This window comes from Artemia sp. Qi Xiang Cuo, chromosome 18 (assembly GCF_049724085.1).
Source record: "Artemia sp. Qi Xiang Cuo chromosome 18, ASM4972408v1, whole genome shotgun sequence".
In the NCBI taxonomy this organism is placed as follows: Eukaryota; Metazoa; Arthropoda; class Branchiopoda; order Anostraca; family Artemiidae; genus Artemia; species Artemia sp. Qi Xiang Cuo.
Genome location: NC_142811.1, coordinates 38288349 through 38313866, shown reverse-complemented (window position 1 = coordinate 38313866; position 25518 = coordinate 38288349). Strand labels below are relative to the sequence as shown.

The window sequence follows — 25518 nt, the reverse complement described above, 5'->3', positions numbered from 1 at the left end:
TAAAATGTTGGTTAAGGTTGAAAGGAATACCAAAATTGGTCACGTGTCCTCAAACTGAAACTGACATTTAAATTAGGGGAGGACAGTAGCCAATCAGAAACAACGTGAAGTCCGTCATCTTTAATAACCCTATTTAGTTCATACTTTGGAAATGTAAGTGATTCTAGCACTTAATTGCTACTTATTGATGGTGGTAGGGATCACTGTAATCTGTTATGAGTTTATTGAGACTAGAAGACCAAGAATAACTCATAATTATCAAATGAATAACTTGAACACGCAGAAACGCCCTCAAATGGACAAGCCTTACATTCTGTGGACTTGAACTATCATTACCTTAGATCTTGAAATGAAAAGAAAACATCCAGCTAATAAAAGTCCTTGCAAAGTTGCCTGTCCATCTGAAAATTTGACTCCTTCCAAGTAAAGAACAGATTGACTGTAGGCCATGATCAAGGCATTTAACGCCAAAATTTTGAACATCTGCAAGGTTGTCACCAATGTACATCTTCCTTGCTTAATAATTTGACACACTAAAAAGAACACACATCAATAAAATAATTTATTAATTAATAGCCTTTCTGTCTTTCTTTCTACGGTACCTTTCTCTTCCAATTCTTATTCCATTAACTTAGCGAGAAACAAATGGTAAGAACAAGAGTTTCGGCACATACCAACACAGTTACAATATACCGGCCGATTCAAAGTTAACTTAAACTAGACAGTTCCTGTGCTTTCGATTTTAAAATAAATTTATTAGTTTCTAACCGCCTATTACTACCTATAAAAGGAGATTCAACAAACACAATTCAAAGAAGAAGACTCATGTAAAAAGTTAAATGGTAGTATACCAGTCCCTAAGTTTTTAGCGGCCTGGTGTCACGGAAGATGCCATAAAAAAGTCCCCAATCAGGATTTTTCAGGTGACACGGTTTTCAATTCATGATATTTACACAGGCTGATTTTCATATCTACGCCGAGTCCGAGTCCCTTCATAACACCAATGACAGTGACAGCAGAATCTGATCGTTTGAATTGGCTAGAAGAAAATATTAGCGAAATAAAAGATTTTTTGGAGGTTTCAAGAGTTCAGAGTGCAAGAATAGGCTTGAAAACTAATGTTAAAAAGACTAAGTCGCTTAGGCCGGGAACGAATAAGGGGAAGAGATAATATTGGTTGACGACAAGACCGACAAAGTGGATAGCTTCACTTACCTGGTTAGTTTTGTTAGTAAAGATGATAAATGCATTGACAATGTTATAAGTAGAATACCTAAGGCCCAGGATGTTTTTTTCACAATTGAAAAAGGCTTAGAAGAACAGGAAGATATGTCTCCGAGCCAAGATTAGGATATTGGAAGGTGCAGAGACGATAGTGATCAAGTAGGGTTCTGAAACGGGGTCGCTTCAAAAGATGGAGGAGGATTTGTTAAATATTATCCAGATGGACTGTCTAAGGATTCATTTGGGTACCCGTATGACTGACCGTATTTCAAACAGTTTACTATACTGTACTTGAGATATTCAAGACACATTCTGCGGATGATGAATGTCAGATTGCTTAAATCACCCTGTTCAGCCAACTACCTACGGCCATATAGGTCGTTCGATTTGTTCGTTCCCAAATGCCATTTAGGCTGTTCCCGAACGGTGGGGGGGGGGACGAGGTCGTAAGAAAGGATTAAGAGGAGCTTGGGACTTCTTCGGAGGGTGTGAAGAGGGAAAGTTGAATAGATAGGGATGGAGAGCAGCGTGCACAGCTGTGTTGGCCTCTAGTGGTTTGGTGCTACAGTGGCATGTTAGTAGTAGTAGCAGTTGAATTGGCTAAGTGGAAAATTAAATAATCATATATATATTTAAAAATTAGATAAAAATTGCGAATTCAATTTTTAAGGACAAATACATTCACATGCTGTTATGCAATTTTTGGTAGCAGTGAGTACCAAAAAAAAAGAGAAACGTAGGTGAAAAATCAGCCAAAAACAAGCTAAAAACATAGGATACCGAAGAGCTTAAGGTGTATTTGTATTCGGTAATACGCAAATAGTCAATGTTTGATTTTTACGGACGAAAATAAATGTCAATTTTAACCATTTACTTTTCTTATTTATTTCCACGGTTCAACACTGCAACACTGACGAAATCATGGTACTGACCTAGAAACTTCATAATTTTGGAACAATCAAAAAAAAAAATTTTTTTGTAAATTAAATTTTTCAGGTATGAATATACCTAAGATGGGTTCAGGGGGAAGGGGGAGTGTTTTATTTTTATGCTCTTGACTGACATTATTCATTAGAGCAACCAGCCCATAATATGCTCAACTGATAAAACTAGGTTTAAATATGTCAGCAAAAAAAAATTAGGAATTTCTGAACGTCAGAATAGCTTTTTCAGGCTGAAATACCTGTATGGGAAAACAACTTAAAAAAAGTATGATTAGTCTCAATCAGTGATGCATTCCTTCCTGTTTCAAAGGATTTGCTATTCCGATTTTTTTTTTTTTTGCCACGTGGAATGTTCTACATTGCCACTTCCTGAAAGTCACTGCAAGACGCTCAACCAACCTGTGTCAATTATGTTTGATTATATGTCCATGTTTCAGAACCACGAAGAAGATACGTGAGCATTCATGAAAATGTATTTAAGCACTGATGTTTCAAAACTTTTCGGAAGCTCAAGAAGTAAGCATTAATCTACATTACTGTCAAACTACCAAATATACAATTCTTTAATGTTCACACACGTAATTAGTTATAATTAGCTAATGTTTTTCCCTCCAAAAAGGTTGAAATCGAATCATAAAAAAATATTCAGAAGATATCTTAAGTGGATGTTTTAGATGGCGTCCTTAAAACATTTATTATAATAAGTTGGGATTCCCTTATTTACATCTTTTGCATTAGAGATGAGAGTTCCACAGAGCTGTCACCGATTCGCTACATTTTTCAACTCTAGGTCGATGGAGATCAAGTGGTTCTTAAATTAAAGAATTAGCAAAAAATAATACTCGTCAGCTAAATTACGAGTTCGGTATAGCAGATTTGACCGATAAATATTATAAAGCATGCAGTTAGAGAGAAAAAAAAAAAAAAAAAAAAAAAAAATCAGCACTGGCTAACGTAGAAATCTTATCAATTATATTATTTCTCAACATAACCATTCATTACATGATTTTATTATAGATCCACGAGGCCAAACTTAAAATTCCAGGCATACATTTTGAAAACCCAACAACCAAACTTCTATTGGGGGATTGATAGCTCCTTTGTTTTGGGATCATATCATTTTTCTACCCCCACAAGATCCATTTCCAGGAAACAGAAGTTGTCATATCAACAAAATAAGAGGTGAACAAAAGTAAAGAAATTCTTACAAAAGTTTAAAGGATTGTAATCCAAGACGACCTTTCCCCAGAAGATTACATACCAACCCTGAGAAGATTACAGCCATTACGGATAACAGCCAAAACAACACAAGATAAAAACAATCTCACCTGCTGTTAAGAACAAAATTTCATTCCCAAAATCCTACCGTTGTTGACGAGGGAAGGGGAAACAAAGCTAAAATTCATAGCTCCCTTCAAGGATGTATCCAATATTTTGTTGAGGAGGTTGTTTTTCGAGCGCGGGGAAGGGAGTACAAAAAAAACTTACAAAACGCATTAGAAATTAGTTTATGTGCATTTTGTCACTACTTTACAAGTCGGGTAAAAATTTCGGAGGAAGGGGTTCAAAATTGGTACCCCCTCTCACACTCTTGGGTCCCTTTCTATAAAGAGATGGTCAAACAATGTTTAGATTATATAATACAAATTCCCTCCCAACACAGTCTGAATGGCTTGATGATTACATTTGGTCTGAAAAGTGAACTCAGAAAACATACTGCGTCAGGTTGTTGAACTCAGCGCCATTTCATAATGCCACATCAATAGCAATTGATCAATGTTTAGGCTCTCATAAAATCAATACTTACCACATTCAACTGAGGATAACTTGGAGGTAAACGGAGCTGCAATACTGGCATCGCCCAAACGTACGACACTTGCCTCCTCCAATTCTTCTAGTTCTTTCATCAGTCTCTGACGCATTTCTTCTGCTTTAAGTCTTCGAACCTAAATTCAATAAAATATGACTATTAAATACGATTATTATGACGTATGACATATTATTATGGTATTTGACATAGTTTACTAGATGCATGCAGATTTGCAGCAAAGGAAAAAAGGGTTAAACACTACAATTTTTCCAAAAAATCCCTCTAAAAAAAATTTCAGAACCAGCTTCTGCTAAGAACTTGTCATAGAGTAAAAAAGAACAAAACAGAGGCTGATAACCCATCTGGAATCATCTCCTGTGTTTAAAACCTGTTTTTCCGCCACATTTCAAGAAAACCCTGAAATACGTAGATCCAATTTGAAGTCTCATTCCAACCAAACTCGGTTACCTGTCCTCCTTTTTTTTGAAAATCTTTTTAAGGATTTTTTTTCCTTACGAAAAAAAACAGGTTTGTATGACAGATATTGACACAATTGGACAAAATCAAAATAACATACGTCGTCGTTCGATAGAGGCTATTATATTTGAACCTGTTCTGCAGTCTAGGGACGGACTATTGAGAAAAGAATATAGGCATAACTAACCACGGTAGCGCCCCCCCCCCCTCTCAATCCTTTTCAAGGATTATGATAAAAAAAACTACTGGGTCAATTTTTTGTCCTTAGCACAACGTTAACGGTCAGTTCAAAAATATAAAAAATATAACATTAAAATCTAAGTTTACTCTGTAAGGAATATAAATATTTTCCCTGAGACTAAGTCTTGAACATTTACGATTAAACAATAGACAGTTAGCGTTTATAAATACAAAAGCAAATGCTTTTTTAATGAAACATCACTCAATACATTGCTTCATCTTACAATGATGAGTAAGGTGCTGGAGAAAAACCATCTGAAGCCCAAAATTCATAAAGTAAAATCTACTAAGCATACGAGTCCAAGGTAAGATGGTTAAGTGACGGTTTCAAAATAAGGGCCATCAGTCATTATTAGAGGGTAAGTCTTTAACAAAGTAAATGTGATTCCACCTATCTGTCTTGAAATTATCAATTCTTTATTAACATATAAGATAAAATAAATTGGATGGACGATTAATTCATACGTCAATTCTACAAGGAAAGGTCAGTTTCTAAACATTGAGATTAGAGTTAAAATACTCATAATCTCCTTCAAGAATGTCCAATAATAATGTCAAGCAAAATGTAAAAAGGCCAAATGTCAAAACATCAAACGCAAAAAAATATCAGAAAAAGAAAAAATCAAAATACATATATTCTTTTCACTTTTAAACGAATAAATTTTTCATATTTTTTCACCTGGAAAAAGAGACAGCATTGTCCTTTTCTGACAGGTGTTTCAGTTAAGGTAACAATATACTTGTGAACTACGTATCTATCAAATTTTAATCAGATTAAAATAGACAAACTGGATTTAAACAGATTAATTCCCATTTTTAAATAGATTACTGAATCTATGTAATTACAAATTATCTTATACCTATGTGCTATCTATCTGCGCTAACGTGTCGATTCCAGGAGAAAGTATGATGACCTTTCCATAGTTTTACATTTTAGATGTTGAAGAAATAGGTGCTAGTTTACGTGACTGAGCTTCTGCCCTAATCTTGGCCATCAACTATGGCAAACAGTCACTTTCTGAACAAATATTCTTTAAATTTTCTTAAGAATGGAGCCAGGTGAATAAAACTTTCAGGTCTCAATTTCAATCACCTATCTCGGATAACTTACTTCAAATCTTAAAGAAATTTTATCTAGAAATAAACTAAATCCCCTGGGGTATAACTATTTGTGAGACTGTATTTGTGGCTGTTTATTTGAACGCTGCGAAAATACCCTTTTACATACTTTCACTCTGATTCAAAAAACATTTTAATTTAAAGTCGTATTATAACCTTAAAAAATATTAATTTCAAATTGGTTTTATAGCTTTACTAAGCCCCAGAATAGGTATTAAAACTATTCAAGATCTGTGGTAAACAAAATTTACTGGCTGGGTCATAAACAATGACCCATTGGTCATAAACGTTATCAGCGGAACTAGTGAATTCTTATTAATATTCCCTCACTTCCTAAACATCGTAAGAAAGTGCAAAGCCTTTTCAATCAAAATTTTGTAATTTACAACAAAACATGAAAAGATGTTTCATTTTAATTAACAAAAAGACAATTTTTAAAGTTTTATGAATAATACTATCTTTGGTTACGAAAATAAATTAATTAAAGCAATGCGATTATGATTCTGAGGAAACGAGGAGGGGGATATAAATGCAATAGTACGGCGGTATTGACGAATAACATGGTCAATTACTTGAATATATAGAAAATTCACTCTCGAAAGAGAAAATAAAGAAGAAAAAATTACTTCTCTAGGGTCCATAGGGAGGTTGGGCCTCTCAGCTGGCATTTTTATGGCTGCTTTTGCAGAGGCTGCAGCAGATTTTCTAATGGGTTTTCCAGAAGCTTTGACTAGCGTAGTTCCATTTTGAACTTCTTTGTCTCTTTTAGTCTGCAGTTTGGGTGATTCAGGAGCTCCAGTGATAATAGCCACTCCTGCAAATATGAGAGCAGTTTAAAGTTAAAAATCTGCTATTAATATCGTTGCTGTTTTAGCTAAAGGTTCAAACAGATTTTTCTCTCTTCGAATTAAAGGTTTTAATTTGTTTCAGCATAGTTCTGGTATGGCAGCAGATAAAACAATCGATTTCTTCAAACTGTTTTTTTTTTCTTTTTTTTTTAATTTACTCTACTTCTACTATAAGTAGGAGAACCATGCATAAAAGGAGGAAATATAAGTTAGAACCTTCAGACGACACAAAAAATGACGACCATCGTTTATTTTTTTCTTTTTTTTATATCAGCGCAATTTGTTATTTTGAGTCATTATATCTATATACCCTGCCTACAGGTCCTAAGCTCAATATTTTACAGAGACTGATGTTGATAGTCAAATAAGAATCAACGGAATCTGCCTTCACAACTGGGGCAAGAAAATTTAGCTTTGTTCAGTTAAATAATGATGAGTAAATGATTCTTCCTGAATTCTGTGAGTAACTGTCACTTTTTTCCGATTTAGAGTCCGAAGATCAAATCACATAAGAAACAGAAGCAGTTTAACATTTTGGATGCTGTAAATTTGTTTCTATTTTTATGTTAAATAAATTAATTTGAAAACAAAGATACATTATAATTGACCAGCTCCAGCGTTACCAGTATTAGCGCTTTAAAAAAAACAATTATCATCCATCACTCATGCGATTATCCAAGTAAACTAGCGTATCTGACAATATACTTCACACTGCTTAAGCTACTCATCCAATCAGCAAGATTTATTATACCCGACATTTCAACATAGAACTAAGGTCAAGGTCAAATAGATTGAGATAAGTGGCTTTTGGAGGCAGGATCTTTTACTGAAATGTCTAGTTTGCGTTTGAGAGGCCTGTGTTTAAGCTCTTTAATAAGTTGCATCTACAGCTACAACCTTGTTAAACCTACATTCCAGAACGTTTCTTTTTACTGAAAAATTAATTAAAAAAAACTTTTTAACAAAATATCTTTTCAAAGCAAAATAAAGACCTACATCAAACCGAAAATCAGCAGAAATAAAGTAAAATAATTTTCCAAGTGTAAAACTACCACAAAACACCATCAGCAAATAAATGAAACCCAAAAGGAACAGAAATTAGATTAAATAATTCTCCCTCATTGGTCTCCTTATAAGTCAAAATCTGAAAACAGATTATATTTTATATGATTAGATATATCACACACAGAGATAAACTCAAATTGTTTTTCAAGCGTAAAACTACCATAAATAAACATAAAAATAAAACCCAAAACGAACAGAAATTACGATAAACAGCCAAGGAAAACTAAAAAACGAGCAGAAACTAAGAGGAGTATGGCTGACGTCCCCTTGCCTTCTTAAGATCAGAACATAATTTGCATTTTACTGAAAACAATTCTTATTTCAAGCCGAATGCTTCTATTTCTTATAATATCGAAAAAAACCCGTCATAACCAAGATCATTGAAAAAACAAGCACAAACAAAAGGATATGGATTGACAGTTTATTATAGACATACTGATGTTTATTAATTAAGTATTAGTAATTTTGGATTTAATAAAGTTGAAAAAGTTTAAATCTTTAAAATGCAGTTTGTTTTCAGTAAAGTAGAAACTATAAAGTTTCAATTTCCCTGAAAGTTTCAATTTTCTACCCTTAGCTTTAGTGGTATTAGTCGTAGCAATAATAGTAAAAGCAACAGAAGTAGCAGCAGTATACACAGAGCACCTTTCGGTTAGTTCAACACCCCTCTCAGCACGACCTGAAAGTTTCAACTTAATACTGTAAGCTATTCCTGCGAATTCGCTCATACATCCTTTTGGAAACCTGAATGCAAACGGTGTGTTTTGGCTTACTTCAACATCCCCCTAAATGTTCCCTGAAAGCTTCACCTAATATCTTTACCCTCAGTAGTAGTAGTAGTCAAAGAAGTCGTAATAGTAGTAATAGTGGTAACATGCACATAGTGCCTTTTGGTTAGCTTAACATCCCCCCCCCAACATGCCTTTAGTTAGTTGATCATCCCCATCGTCATTCCCTTAAATTTCCAAATTAATACCTTCATTCATTCCTGAGTTTCCTCTTTTGACAAACTTTATGTACATAACATGTTTTAATTTAGTTCAATACTCCCCTCAGCATTCTCTGAAAGCTTCACTTGAATATACTTGGTCTTTTTGAACACCTAAGGTCAAACATGCCAATTTTATGATTAACAAATACTATACGCAAATAATGGGTAAATTACAAAACTTACAGCCCTTGCTCTGAGGACTGTGGGGGGCTGACAACCCTAAAATCGCCAGAGACATAGTTACTGGACGTTTCAACTATGATGAATCCCAAATTGGATGTGTTTAGATAATTAATGGACTTGGGAGGGGGGCTATTTGCCCTTCAATCAATTTTGACTCCTAAAAAGGGCTCCTTTAAAATTTTCTATGATAGCACTGCGATCCCTATGATACTGCTTATATGCCCTTTTGAAAACCTGTATGCATATAGTTTTTTTTCGTTTAATTGAAACTTCCCCAACATTCACTAAAAGCTTCACCTTAATACCGTTAGCATCATTAGTTACAGCAATCGTAATTGTATTATTAGTAGCACTCACATAGTGCCTTTTGGTTAGTTCAAAATCGGCCACAACATGCTTGAAAGTTCCAAATTAATAATTTGTAAGCCGTTTCTGAGATATTGCCGCTACACCTTTCTGACAATCTGCATGCTCCTAGTTAGTTTTGATTTAGTTCAACATCCACCTAAACATTCCTTGAAACATTCCTTTAGTTCAACACTGTTTCAACATTCCCTAAAATTTTCGCCTAAATACCATTAGCTTTAGTAGCAGAAGTAGCAGTACCAGTAGTAATAGTTGTATCAGTAGAAGTAGTAATAGTAGTAGCAGCAGTGGTAGTAGAAGTAATAGTAGTAGGATGCAAGTGTTACCTTTTGGTTAGTTCAACAGTTCCCACGACAAGCCCTGTAAGTTTCAGCTTCACATACTAAACCATTCCTAAGATATTACTAATAGCCCTTTTGACAACCTACATCCAGACGGTGTGTTGTGAATCAGTTCAACTTCCCTCCTCAGTATTTTCTGAAAATCAGTTCAACTTCCCTCCTCAGTATTTTCTGAAAATTTCACCTTCATACCCTTAGCCATATTTGTAATATGAGTCACAGCAGTATTAGTTGTAGCACTAATAGTTGTATTGAAAGCAATAGCACTAGTACTAGTAGCAGTGGTAGTATTAACAAGTTGCCTTTTGCTTAGTTGAACATCCCCTTCATCAAGCCCTGGAAGTTTCAAATTGACACAATTAGCTTTTGCTATGATATTGTCGATATGCCCTTGTGATAACCTGGGTGTTCATAGTGTGTTTTAATTTAGCTCAACTTCTCCCTCGACGCTTACTGAAATGTTCATCTTATTACTCTTAGCGTTAGTAATTATTGCAATAGAAATAGTTGTAGTAGCAGAAGCACTAGCAGTGGTAGTAGTGTTAGTAGTGCTGTGCACATATCACCTTTTGGTCAATTGACCTTCTCCTTGAAGCATTCCCTGAAAGTTCCAGCTTAATACCTTAATCCATTCGTGAGATACGCCCTTTTGACAATCTGCACGCACATAGTGTGTTTGATGTAATTTAAATTTTCACCTTCATACCCTTGGAATTAATATCACTAGTAACATAGTAGTAGTAGTAGGAGCAGTAATAACAGCAGCAGTGTTGCACAAGTAGCAGTAGTAGTAGCAGCCTTAATAGTAGTAGTAGTATGCACATGTTGCCTTTTGTTCAGTTGACCATACCTCTCATGATACCCTGAAATTTTCAGCTTGATACGGTAACCCGTTCTAAAGATATTACTGATACACCCCTTTGACAATCTGGAGCACATAGTATGTTTCGTTTTAGCTCAACTTTCTCCTCAGCATTTCCTAAAACTTTCACTTCAATATTCTCAGCTTTGGTAGTACTCAATACAGAAGTAGTAATTGTAGTGGTAGCAGTAGTTTTGGCAGTAGTAATAGTAGTAGTTGCAGCGTGCAAATACTGCCTTTTTGGTAAATTACTCAACCCCGTCATCATTTTCTGATAAATCCAAATTAATACACTCATTCCTGAAATACACCCTTTTGACAACCGTTATGCGCAGAATGTATTTTGATTAAGTTCAACACTCCCCTCAACATTCTCTGAAAGGTTCATCTGAATACCTTTCGTCTTTTTTTACACTAAAGGTCAAACATGCCCACCTTTCTCAATAACAAATACTGTAGTTAAACAATGGGCATATTACATAACTTACTGCTCTTGCCCTAAGGGCTGCAAGGGAGTCAACATCCCTAGAAACATAGTTACTGGACTCTTTAACTATACTGAACAAAAAGCGTAGCTCAGAATTTTGATTGGATGTGTTTGGAGAATTAGTGGCCGTGGCACGGGACCTGGTTGCTTTCTAATCACTTTTGACTCTTGTCTTGACACAACATTATCCAATAGATACCAAAATAAAACCACATTATTCAGCTATACGACGTAATTTGTGTATATTCCTCTTGCTTAAGTCCTTAACAAAATAATCCCCACAAAATATCCTAATATTCTATTTTTTGGCTCAAAAATTTGAAACAGTGGACTGAGCAACTTTAAGTCGAACGGAACAGAATGCTAAATATTTATTAATCTGATAATTACCTTAATGCATTATCATGAATTAGAAACACGAGCGTTCTAAAATTAGGCATCGATTAGAAAATATTACCTGCATGGGCATGTTTCAGAGCACCAACATCATTCGTTCCATCTCCACACATAAGGGTAACATAACCCATTTCTTTGAGCATGAGAATTACTGCTTCTTTCTGTTTCGGCGTTACTCGAGCAAAAATACCCACGTGAGGAATGATCTTACGTAGAAACCTTGGATGATTGGTAACCAGATATGAAAAGCCCTGAAACAATGAATGTTACAAAGAGGACAAACAAACACATCTAAGGCCGTATCCAGGGGGGAGGGGTTGGAGGTTTGACCCACCCCGCAAAAAATGTTTGTCGACTCCGAATCGTAAAAAAAATGAATATAAATAAATTTTTGATGTTTTTTAGGGTTTTTTCAATCTGCGGGCTAATTTCAAGCTGAAAAGATGTTTTTGTGAACAAACGGACAGACTCAAGTTCATAAATTTGGTTGAAAAAAAAAACACACAGACACAAAAAACATCCGAGAAGAAAAGAAACTTTATTCTTTTTTTTACAGTAAACATATAATTTTATTCTAAAAGATTTGCACTTCTTAATGAGGGTAAAAAAAAACGGGCGAAGTAGCCCAACTAATCTGTGAGCGGCCATGATCTCGTCTAGGATCAGTTTAAATAAATACTGTCTATAGTCTATTGGTAAAATACCAATACATAGATTTTTGTCATCATGGTGTGTCTTTTGGGCATTTGTTTCCTTTCGGATAGATAGATTTTATTTCATATAAATATAACTACACAAATAATTACATAGAGCCAACAGAGAGCTAAGCTCGAAAGGAAGGCTAACAATTATTACAATGAGTTCAAGTACACCAAAAATAAATATAAAGAAGATAAACCAAAAAAAAAAAATCATAACATATAGAAGGAGAAGGACAACGGAGGCTACCCCAGCACGGCAAAATCTAAAAATAATACAAAGAAACAAATTATCAAGAAGAATCACCCCGTCATCAAAGGTTAATAATATATTCTACTAATTTAGTCTTTAAAAGTGATCGTTTATTAATATTTTTAAATTTACTATTTCATTTTAGCCTATTTGCTATATAAGGGATTTGGTATCTTATTGAAAATTTATCTCTTTCACAATTAACCAAAGGGATTGCTCCAAAAGGAGCCGACGAAGAAGCGAGTGAGCGAATAGGGGTGACAAGAATTTGTGATTCATAAAAATAACTCGCCGGAGACTGAATATCATAATGCCAGAGCGATAATTGCAATTCCCTAAGTTGATTAGGTCTAATATATGAAGAAATAAAAATAAAGTTTTTGTTTCACAAAGATTTTGAAGTCGTGCAGGATGAAGAAAGACAGTACCAAGAATCCTTATAGCTTTTTTTGTCATATCTGGAGGGGTTTTAAATTATTAAGAAATAAATTTAGGTAAATAATGGGACAATATCTTTGGTATAATTCTATTAAAGAATGATAAAGAATTTTAATAATTGAAAAAGGAAAAAACATACTTTAATCGATGAAAACATCCTAAATTTTGGGCTAATTTTATCTGGAGATGGTCAGAATGACTATGGAAACATAAAATCTCATCAAAAATAATCCCCAAATATCTATATGTCTTAACCCGTCTAATTCTACACCCAGAAACAACTAACTCATCAATCCCAACTTTAGCAACTCATTGCTTAGATCTCCCAAAAACCATAAATTCTGTCTTAGAGAAATTAAGCACTAGCAAGTAAGTAAGTAAGTATGACGGCACTAGACCCTTAAGGTCCAAACCGGCGGTGCTAATCTCCGTTTCGTGGCCCTTCAGCCAGGAAGTGCAATGGGGGGCTGGGGGCCAGTCATCCTGTGCCTTCGCACACCCTTCCTGCTTACCTTCCCCAGATTTCTCCAGGTAACTATTTAGAGCGGGTCGACTCTGGCTAAGCTTACTGAGTCACACCAGTGACCCGCGTACCAAACCAAATAACTGGCCACGCCAGGGATCGAACCCGTGCCACTTGGACAAAGAATTCTCAACCCAGCGCACGTCCACTTAGCCAGGACGGCTCATTGAGCACTAGTCGATTACAAGAAAACCACTGGATAACTGAATTCATTTCATTCGGATGAATAATTAGAAATAAATACGACGGGAACATACCTCTCCAGTTAAGCATAGATCATACTTTTCGATGAGGGATTTGCTACTATTTTCTGAGAATTCTGCAATCTGAATGTCCTGGTGAACGCTCTCCCAGTACCAGCTTTGTTTATCTTCAGTTAAAATTAAGGTTGTTCTTTGACGGGTGAATTTTAATTCTCGGGCAACATGACAAGCTGTGAGTGGATTATCACCAGTGATCATAGTAACCTGATACGAGACACAAAAAGTCAAATTCATAAAAAGAGGAAAAATAAACCATCCGAAGCACAGAAACCATATCCGAAGAAAAACAAAAATATTTAACTTGATTGAATGTTTATATTAAAAATAAATCATTAGTTACATTGTTTGTATGAACTTGAGACAGACACTGCAAAAATCTCAACAAACAATACTGGACCAATAAAACAAAGAATCGAAGTTTTTAGTTCAGTTTTTTTTCCTACTTAAACTACTAAAATAATTTCAAGCAAATAATGTTCTGCAAATAATATTCAATTGTCCAGCAAAAGATTGTTAGGAGCTCGGAAATATGCTGAACAAGTTGAAGAAAACTATAAAGAATGGCCCTAAGGCACACTCCTCTCCTCAGAATTTTATAAACTTGAATAAATTATGGGATCAGTAAATGAAACAAGGGTCGTAACTCTAAACTATGAGCCAGGGTAGGTGTTCCTAATCACCTGCTTGTTATCTTATCGCCAGTACTCCAAAGCATGTAAGGTGGGAAAGATTTTATACAAAAAGATTGCAAGATTAAAATTAAAGTTGGATTAGAACCCAGGAATCCTGGGAGCTGTCTTGATAAAGCATACTCTAAGCCAAGGCCGTATCCAGTGGGGGGGGGGGGTGAACCCTCCCCCTCCGAAATGTTTGTCTGACTCGTAAAAACGTAACAAAAATGGACATAAACAAATTTTGTATGCGTTTTTTAGTTTTTTTTGTGCACTCCCCCCCAAAAACAAAAATTGAGTAAAACCCCCTCAAAAAAAATCCTGGGTACGGCCTTGCTGTAAGCTAATTTTGAATTTTCTTTTCGAAGTTAAAACCGACGTAAAAATGCCCTAACGGAGTCTTTCAAGCCTTACAAACAGGGAAGAAGAGGAGCTGGTAAGTTACTAGCACCATCTCAATACCTTACCAGGTCATCATTAGAGAACTGGTTTGATACCTTCCCGGGTTGGTTTTCTTGCTCTATCTGTCTACCAAAGATTATGCATAAGGTCCCATTAACCGAATTCAAGGAGGTTTTATATTGTAAAATATACAAACGTAAAAATCCTGACTGCAAAACTTTTCAAGTTAATGTTCTGGAGGGAAGGAAAGAGGAGGAGCAGAAAAAAACCTCATGGGCCCAGATATTGGTTGGAGATAAATTTCTCGGAATCTCATTTACATAAATTTCTGAGTTAACTAAAATTCGACCGTCTCCGCTGTTACCCCAATTTTTAATTTGAACTGACAACAATCATCAAGAAGAAGCAGAGAATTCCCACTAACCAATTGAAATAGGAACGGCGTAAGCTTATATACTTGAAAAGTTTAGTTCTTTTTCAAGTTTTATGTTAAACTCGACATTATTTGAAATCAAATTAGATAATAATAAACAAATGTTGAGCAAAATAGCACTGAAAAATAAAGATTATAAATATAAAACAGCATATGGCAAAAGTTAGTAAAAATAAGAACATAAGGAAATGGAGATTCTACGGAGAAGAACATTTTAACAATTCGAATTTACCAAAGAAATTACCAAATGAAATTACCAAAATTTACTATATACTTTGCCAGAGAGATAGCTATAGATCGATATTACCATATGATTCCCATTTTTATTTTCAACTAAGTAACTTCTTTATCGAATTTTGGCTACCATTTAATATTTCGTTTCTTTACATCAATTACTTACGACAACAGGAAAGATTTACTTACGCTATGGGAGGATTGTAAAATTTCTGAAATGACTCTCTTAGAATCTTTTTTTAAGGGACAAGAGATCACTACAAAACCAACAAATTCTAATCGACTTTCTAGTTCCTCACGTGATACATCTCGTAAGCTTCCTGGGGTTACTGGGCCGATTTCCCTTCTTCCTAGTGCCAGGACACGAGCACCACTTCGAGATAAGTTCAAATAAGTTGAATCATAGTCTTCTGGGAGTTCTGCGAACTGAAAAAAAAGAGAGATTAGAACAATAATGAATTCCACAAATTCTGGAAACTAGTTAAAAAAATTACAAAATACTTATATCATTCCTAAATGCGGAATTACCACCCCTTGCTCTAATGGACAAATATATAACCCACATTATATACACTCAATAAATTTTCAATAGTGCGACTCTTTTCTTCCAATTAATTTCACAACAAGCAGTAAACTAGAGGCAGAAAGAAAAGAGTGGCGCTATTGAAATCCATTGAGAATATGCAATTTGGGCTATATATTTGTCCATTAGGGAAAGGGAGTGGGGAGTAAAGTTTAATGGTAGGCAAATAGGAATGATATAAACAAGTATTTTATAATATCTTTAAATAGCTTCCAGAATTTTACAGTGTTTCCTTACAGAGAGTGGGAGTACTAAACTGATACCCTATTCTGTAACAACACGTATATTCGAAAAATAATCTATTGAATTTTTTTTTTCTTGGCATATAGTATATACTTCTAGGGGTTACAAGACCAACTTGCCTTCTCCCTTGCAAAAGCATAAGTAAACCTGTTTGAGATAAGCTTGAGCACGTTTGATAAGATAAGCTGTTTGAGTTCGGTCAACAAGCAAAAAACGCCCTGAAAACAGTCGTAGAGAAAAAGTTTGCCCAGTAATTATTTTCCCTTTAGACCTTACCTGCCCAGTCTAGCCTCATAAGTCATTTCCCTGATGTGCAGTCTTTATCCCTTAATCTATAAATACAGAAAAAGCGTTCACCACAGCACTAAAAAACTAATAAATAAGCTTAATTCAAATTTTTCATTCTTTTCTATTCTTTTTTGTTCATTCTCCATTGGGCTATTTCGTTGTTGTATATTCATACTTCTGCTATAATCTTTTTCTTTTTGTTTACACGTTCGATTGGATGGTCTTTTTTTTCTAAGTCAACAAAGTAAAATTCCCTCTTTTAAAGCCCACTAAACATAAAAATTCACTGATAGTAAAATTCAACTAATAACTCGGTTATAGTTAATGCTAGCGAAAAGGTTTTTCTTTAGCAAATTTCATCATGTAAATCTTTAGTTCTGTCCACCTTATAATTGTCCAAAAGAATTTTTCAGAAACAATTTGACCTTCCGAGTCAAGTCATTCTAAAAAAATGTGAACAGAAGAATCAAGCCCAAAATTCAAGCCCGAAAATCTAGTATTCAGTGTAACTCTTCAATACTAAATTGGTATAATAAAAAACTAAGCATACATAATTGCAGAGACAATGGAAAATAACTTTAAAACATCAGTAAATAAGGTTGTTTTACTGGCCTTTATTTTTACTTAATCAGAAACAATCATTTTCAAATATTGTAGCCAAACTTTGCATTTCTAGCCCAGGTTTAATGCCGGTGTTGCCAGATATTTTCACCGAAATAGATTGACTTTTGCTGTGGTTTTTCATTTAACATTTAGACATAGACACCTTCACATTTTATTAGGTACAATCTTTAGATGCTCTCTTAATCTTAAAATTTTTATTGTCCCAATAAACTTTTCTTCAGTCCTAAGACGCTACGAATATCTGTAGGATAAGTTTACTGAGCTTTCAAAAAATAAGACTTACCATTGGTCTTAAGGTTTCTGGGGCTCCTTTTACTGCTACAAAGCAAACACTTTCATTGGTTCCCTGTGGTACGTACCCAGCAATCACCGTCATACGCTTCAGAGCGGACTGGAAGTGATACCTGTAATGAATCTTTACACCGGGAATTTTTGCCTTTCTAGACACGACAGAGTCACCTATAAAAAAGAAGTTTATAAATTAAGTGATGTATATGGGGAGTTCATTATTCAAGCAAAGTCCGATTTTTATTTCTTTATTTATTAATCTTTTTTAAGATAGGTTTACGCAGTAAAACGTTGGCTACATTCGGCAATCAATTAGATCAATGAACAATTAGTTCCTGTTGTGTTTCCATAAGGTTCCACATTTTTAAAGCTACGATTAACTTTTAAGTTGAATTATCACTCCTCTTTCATCACTAGTGCTCTTGTCATAAGGAAATTGCCATGATATTCGATAAATCTCAAAATATTATATTAATTGTAACTAAATTGTAAACAAAGTAACTAAAATTGCTAAAGTCAACAACAAAATTGTCGCAACAAGGGAGTATGGCTCATTCGTGAGCACTTGGATCAGAGTCGGAAACACAGCTTTGAACTAAACTGGCCAAAGTATTACAATGATTAATGAAGTATTCTAAAAATTCTGACTTCCTTTCGTAACAGTAGTAAACTAGATGGACATGGTCTTGCTATGTTTTTTGTTGCCAACTTTAATTTACAATTCATTCTACAGCAAATCGGTTCTACAATTATTTAACACTTCCGAAAAATACATAAACATATGAAAAATATAAATGAAAGTACAAGATTAAATTTTAGTCATTAAGATCTGGAATCCTTTATTCTGAAATAAGCGATTGCCCCGTTGATAGAGGGTTTCAGCCCCGACTCTCAAGGTAATCTTGAGACTATTCTGCTGTTCCATTATATTAAAAAAAAAATTAAGTTTTTAGATAGATAGATAGATATTTATTTCGAAAAATTACTATCACAAGCCCTGACGGGCCGAATTCGAATTTCGAAGTCCATAAAAAAAATAAACAAGAAAATCACAACAATAGCACAACAACAAAAAGATTGGCAAACAATGCAAGAAAAAAAAAAAAAAAAAGTCGGAATGCTAGGGGAGAGTCGGGAACGTTGGGACGCGGGTCCGTTGAGACACGTGTACTTTTGACAGAAAACTTCAAGCTAAAAATCTACCGCTACTCATACCTCAACCGCCATCTCTTAGAGTATCTGTGGATGTAGTATAGTGGTCGCATGTGCAACTTTCTATCACAAAATTTACGTAAGAACTTTTTATGTGGTTTTTGAAAATTATTTTTGCTTTGCGAAATTCTACGGTACTCTTAGGTAAGCAGCTTTTAGAAAATTGCTTATATCCCATTAGATAGAGAAATCTATTAGCTTTTCGACGGTATAAATTTTGTTGTGTTCTTCTGCCATCTAGTGGCTGATCTAATTTTTCTTCTTAAGTTCGTACTGCTAGGTTACTCTGGGACGCGTGTTCCGGGGTACACTGGGACAGGTTCATTTCATTGTGTCCCTGGGAGTCCTTGATTGCTTTAGCCTAGAGAACTTTCAAGAGTATGCTTCTTGTCTTATGTTGACTTCTTTCTTTCGTTTTTCTACTTTCGATAGGCCTTGTGTTATTAGGTAGCTACAACAATCCTAAAAAAAACTCCCAAAAATCAGATATTTTACAATCCAGGCCAATCGAATCCTCCTCAACACATAAAATAAATTCCACTAGTTTAAAATAAATTCCAGCAATCATTAAAAAAATGACTTCAAATCTATAATCTATAATCTAAAAATTCATAAGAATCCTATACTATTTCTACATTCCCTAAAAATTTACTCAATTTTTTTTCATAAAATAAACTCCACTAATTCAAATCAATATCTTCAAATCTAAGACCTCAAATCTAAAACCTACAATCTAAGTCTCAAATACTTCAAATCTAAACTCTATAATTTTTTTCTTTATATCATACAAAATCCTATATTATTTCTATATTCTATAAAACTCTTTACAATCATAAACTCCATACATTCTAATTATTCAATTAAACTTAAATCTTACCTAATATATAAACTTAGAAGAACTTAAACTTAATATATAAACTAAAAACTCTTTCTTTCGTTTGAGAATGCCAAAAACAAGGAAAGCTGATCCGTCGCTTTACGTCTGGAATGAGGAGGACACGAAGAAACGGTAGAAGCTCCTCTTTATGGGATGCCACTTAGAGCAGCTGCTGAAGTCTATAGTTTCATGTGATCAACTTCTAGCAGATATGCCACTACGTTTTGTAACAGAACAGATGAAGAAACAGAAGTCTACCTACACTGCCACCCATGACAACAGGCGAGTATTTACGATTGAGCAGGAGCTTCAACTTGAAGTATCCCATCCTTCAAGTATCCCGAATGCACTATGGTCTCTCCAGGAAGAGAGCCAGAGAGCTTGCATGGCTTATGGTGAAACGAAACGGACTTGCATATCCGTCAAGCTGGGACACAAAAAAGTTTGCAGCCAAAGACTGGTTGTACAGCTTTGTTAGAAAGCATCCCTTCGATTTCGCTTCGAAGACCGGAAGTATCCAGAGAAATCTTGGTTTCAATCGTGTTGCTGTTGACACTTTTTACATGAATCTCAGAGAGTTGTATTCAAAATACAAGTTCCCTGCTAGCCGGATCTTCAACCTCGATGAGACTGGGCTCACGAATGTCCAGGCCAAGTGTCAAGGAATGCTGAGCCCGAAGGGAGTAAAGCAGCTTGGTGCTACGACTTCCCAAGAGAGAGGAAAGCTGGTGACCATGGTTGGCACTATAATTGCCATGGGAGGATTTATTCCAGCCTTTCTGATTTTCCCACGAGCACGTTTTGTTGAAAGGTTTATTGATGGAGCCCCCCCCCCCCCACCGACTGCTGGAATAGCAGCTGGCAAGCATGGAAATTCTTGGATGACAAAGGATCTGTTTTTGTTGCATTTGGAGCCCTTTGTATCACATGCCCAACCATATCCTGAGAATCCTGTCTTGACTCTGATGGACAATCATGAAATTCACACAAGTTATGCAGGTGTTCCGTGGGCAAAGGAAAATAGAATACGTATATTTGCTGTCAAACCATACACATAATCAAGGGTACAACCTTTCGGAGTTTTGGCTTATGGACCTTTTAAAGAAGTACTTTTTGTATACTCCAGAGAACTGACTGAGACTTAATCCTAGATAAAGAATAACAGACTATGACATCGGTGAACGACGGGGGTTTACTCTTCCCAAGAATTTATCTCAGAGTACTATCACTAGTAGAATCTCATACCCAGTAATTTCCCCCCTGAATACTGGAGCGTGGCCCGAGTCTGACTTTCTTCCTGCTTTGCGACGAGAAGATACTAGTGAGCCGGGAAATCAGTCTGCCGCTGTTGACGAACATTTACTAGATCCGCAAGAGCTTCGGTTGAGCCAGAGTCCCAGTACTACAACCCATTCAACCTCGTTTGTTGTGCCAGAAGATATTATACCCCTGCCAAGAAGGGAAGCTAAAAACAGAATGACAGGCAGGAAGCCTGGAGTATCCAAGATATTGACTTCTACATCGGTGAAAGACTCGATCCAAGCTGCAGAAAAACGAAAGGAAGGCAAAAGAAGAGAAGAAGGATTTCAAGAAAAGCAAAAAAGCGGCTCCTGCCAAAAAGCCGAAGATTCAGAAGAAAACTACCAAGAGATTGCTGACGTTCAGTGACCAAAGCGGAGATGAAGCAGGACCAGGAGATTTTGAGCGAGACGACAATTCTGACAACCCGTTCTGCTCTGAAGATCTCCGATTGGCAGAAGAAGAGTCTGAGATTCCCAGTATTTGTTCTGGTGACTTTGTTCTAGTCGAGTACAAGGGAAAAAAGTGATCAAAATTCTACACTAGTGAAGTGCTTCAGGCCGAGCCAGACGGCTACACTGTTAATTTTATGAAACGAAACGTTCCAGCCTGGAGGTTTACCTTTCCGAAAGAGCGCGATGAAGCATTTGTCGATAGCTCAGAAGTAGTGATGAAATTGCCAGTTCTAATGGTCTCGGGCGGAATTAAAGGCATTGCCAAGATGATCAGCTTTGATGCAGACCTGACCGACTACTCTGTTGAATAATTTTTAAATAAGTCTATTGTATTTTTACAGTTTTATATCACAAAATATACGAAATTTTAATTGATTTATCATGGTGTCCCAAAGTACCCACCACCCTGACCCATAGTACCCGCACAAGTGGTACTCTGAGACAAAACAGGAACCCTCTGAAAAATAAGTCTTGCTAATTTTACAATGAGGAATAAAAATCTGAGAAAAATCCCAGTAAGAGCCAAATGATTTTGCGACAGATTGATGTTTGATACAGGAAAATCGGACTGTAAATGTAGGAGATATTGAGCTTTAAGTTGAACTTTCCCAGGGTTCCCGACTCTCCCCTATATGATTCCTTTGTCAGTTATATTAAAAACTGCAAAATGGCAACTAGTTAAAAAGATAAAAGTGGTAAAACTGAAAAAAATAAATAATATATACATTAACAAATGTTTAAAAAAATAACATAAAAAGGGGATAGAAAAAAAAGAGAGAGAGAAAAAAGAAAAACAAGCTGTTTCTTTTATCATGTAAGAGATAAGATAAAATTTATGTACAAATTAACAACTATTTATTATATCAGTAAAAAAGGGATAAAAGATTTCTTATACCGCAAGGTAGTACAAAGAATGGGAGATAAGGTGGGGATAGGCTGGGACACAGCTCGTGGAGGACAATTTCTATCAGGTACATGGTATTCAGGGAAAAGGTTCGCAGTACGGGGGTTCAAAAGTGCCAATTTACTAAAACAGAGGCATAAATTATTTCTTCTTCTCTCGAGGGTCTCTAGTTTTCAAATATTTAACAAATGCAAATATAGTAGTTACAATTAATTAATGATTAGGTCCCCTATATGAAGAAAAAAATTACCTCTAGAGAGGTGCCAGTCAATCGCTAGCAATGCTGCCTTCTCAAGAGGGTCTCCAATGATAGAACCGTCCTCTAGCAGAGCTAATGCATGACAGGATGCAAGTACTTGCTGCGTAGCATAAGGCGCATCAATTACATCGGTCACTTCCCCGTTCCTACTGAAGAGAATGGGAACTGATAGACAACACTTAATACGGTGAAAAAAATGAAAAGAAAAGAAGAAGACAACATCTAGGGTTGCCTAGGAAAATCATAAAGCTAGTGTTAAAACCCAAAGAAAAATATTAGTGGTGTCTATATTATTAAACCCTTTTCTACTTTTGCTTTGCCCTGGACCGAAGATTAGCAACAAACTTTTACCAAAAGGGTATATTGTGCAGCACTTTTAGTAATTAGTATACGATCTTCAGACCAACATAGCCCTAGTTCATAATTGTCGTATAAAAACCTTCCTAATTATTAATTAATGGCGATTTCTTAAAAAAAAGATAAAAAAGGACAGTTCATCCTCTTTTGTGAACTGGACCGTAAAATAGCAAAACTCTTAATAATTACATTTACGAAATTCATATGTATTGGAATCGCATAGCATGTTCCAGTTTAACGGCATATCGGCCCCCTTACCTTGAGGCATGAATATAGCACTAGGCTACATATAAATGTTCGCTGATCTTGAATTTCTTTTTCTAATTGTAATTATTTAACATTATGAAACGCCTGTCGCTGAAAAATACGTCCAGAAATAATACAAAACAAATAATACAAAACAACAAAATCAGCAAATCCTTTTGTATAAATCCTGGGGTCATGGCCATGCATTAGCGGGTTGAGATGCAGTTAAACTTGGAGCAAGTCTTTAAATTCAACAAATAGAAATTTTCTTAGTGTAGTGGAGTAAGAATTTTTTCAGTGTAGCGTTCATAAGAGGGCATACCGAATCCAATGGCCTCTCCTAGCTTACTGTGTCAAATACCTTGCATTTCCGTGCCAATTGTTCTAGTTATATGCACTTTTCTTAGAGCAAAACTGAGATTACAATTTTTAATTTTTCTACTCAAAGAAGCAATTTTCAATTTCGAGCTGGGTACAGTTTTCAATAATATACCATGCAAAAAAGTCCATGAAACTTTCCAGTTAAAAAAAAACTACCAGGTCTCAGCCACAGCACCCATCGAACCCTGGCCACTTATTCCCCCTCCCCTCCTGGCAGTTCTAGATATATTGTAGCCATCAGAGAGGTAATGGAGTATCACGTTACAGCCATTGGTTAAAGGAGTAATCTCCTTGCCCAAAATTGATCCTGGAGGAAGAGCATTGAGGATTAGGTTTTGAGCCCTGATTATTTATCTCATTTTTATAAAAAACTACTTAAAGACATCAAATAACTGGTGATCGCTAATTGTTCCTTTCATCGAATACTGTATTACGACGTCACCTATGACCCCTTGACTGCTAACACAGTATGGTTGCTTTTCTCTCTAACCTTCTTCACTATCTTTTACTCACTCTGCTTTTGAAGCGCTCCCTCTTTATTCTCTTTAGTATTATTTTTGCATTATATATTTTTTTCTTTTCTTTGCTGATAAAGGTAAACATTCCTGATTGTGTCGTGCATTGAAAATACAGTTTTGAATTCAAAACCTCCTCAAGGCACAAAGGTGTTAATGACATTTTGTGAACTAACTTTTTAGTGAAATAAACATTTATCTATGTGTTGTCAAAGTTTTTCTGCAAATTTAGAGTACACATCTTAAACTGTATATTAAACTAAATATAGAAAAGACATTGAATTTCTGTATCCTCAAAATTTTGAATTTAAGCCAGCAAAATACTACATTATTTTGGTACAGTTTACGCCACCTTAATTGCCAATTAAGCCACCTTTCAGTCACCCAGTTATTTAAGCCACCTTATTTTGGAGTCAACCCTCAAAACAGCTCAAACCAGGAATCTACGACATTCTGAAGAGCCAAGATTAATTTACCAAGATGATACAAAAATAATTATCAGGATTATTTTATTAGTCGATAAGATATAGCAGAACATCAAGACATGTCAAGGAAATGTGGAATGGATGAAAAATACCAAAGAATGAAAAAATGCAAAATAGATGACCATATAGACTATACCCCTGTAACACACGAATGACAACATCATCTACGAGAACAAAAGCAACATAAAAGTAAACGAACTTCAGCTGTTAATTGTCTCTTACAGTTGAAATAATTAATGATTACATTAGCCTACAGAACTTTTTTTCGGTTTAATAAGGCTGAGTAATTAATTTCTCTTCAATTTCTTTCAGCAAATTTAATTTGAAATCCTTTTTTTTCGAGAAATATGTCTGTATTTTAATTTTAAAATGAAAATCTTAAAAATACTATTTAATATCAATGCTAAATCCAATCTGAATTATTTTCGCGTAAATTTTTTTATTTCTTGAATTTTGTTCCTTTTTTGGGAAAAATTCAGAATCCTGGACTACTAAAAAAAAGTCATAATTGTATACAAAAAGTTTCTCACACAACCATGGGCGTAGGGAACGGGGGGCAGGGGAGGGCAGCTGCCCCCCCTAGAACTTCAAATTTACGCTAAACATTAACGAGAACTTTTCGTATGTTGGAATTTTTTGTTGGATGATACCTGGTAGATGGTTAAAAAAGCTGGAAATATACAGAAATTTCCAAATATCGTTTGCGATATCAACATTTACGTTTCGATCTTCAATATTGATTCTCGGTCCGATATATAGATAGGAGACTGGCCCACGATCGGCTGATTTTGACTTGTTCAATTCTCTATGAGTTGATTCAAGCGATAAAAAGTTGCTGAGCATGCCAAAGCAAAAGTAACTCATTCAATACCATGCTTGAAAAAGACAATTAGAAATACGCCGCCATTTTCCCACCTGGATGCCTCTGTATCCAAGTGGTCAAGAGTGCCAAACCTGGGCCACCCCGGCACTGGTTCGGCCGTCTCTGGCTTATGTTTGGCCACCGTACAAAAGAAAAAGAAAAGTGACCAGGGAAACATTAAAGCTTGTTTTTCAGCTATAAAATTAAGAAAGAATATGGTCAGCATAAAAAACTACAAAATGAATTTCATTAAGGTTAAAAAAAAAAAAAAAAAACTAAAGAGTAATAATTTCTAATTATACATTGACTGATCAACACCAAAAGTACGCCACTCCGCTAATCTTGGTGTTCTACCTGTCAGTGGTGGTAGTT

The 25518-nt window shown here is 35.3% G+C and overlaps 1 protein-coding gene across 2 annotated transcripts in view; it reads right to left on the bottom strand.

The window, feature by feature from the left end:
- Positions 1–25518, bottom strand: part of LOC148941471 (endoplasmic reticulum transmembrane helix translocase) — a 96373-nt gene that overhangs the window by 17062 nt on the left and 53793 nt on the right. The window contains exons 10-17 of one of the 2 annotated variants that reach the window (XM_089104085.1): positions 22292–22449; positions 17290–17465; positions 15458–15694; positions 13523–13732; positions 11415–11604; positions 6441–6628; positions 3976–4114; positions 337–533 (exon numbers count right to left, since the gene is read on the bottom strand). In XM_089104085.1, coding sequence (XP_088960211.1) covers positions 337–533; positions 3976–4114; positions 6441–6628; positions 11415–11604; positions 13523–13732; positions 15458–15694; positions 17290–17465; positions 22292–22449 — 1495 coding nt within the window. The remainder of the gene's footprint in view (positions 1–336; positions 534–3975; positions 4115–6440; positions 6629–11414; positions 11605–13522; positions 13733–15457; positions 15695–17289; positions 17466–22291; positions 22450–25518) is intronic. The other variant, XM_089104086.1, reaches the window with a different exon arrangement.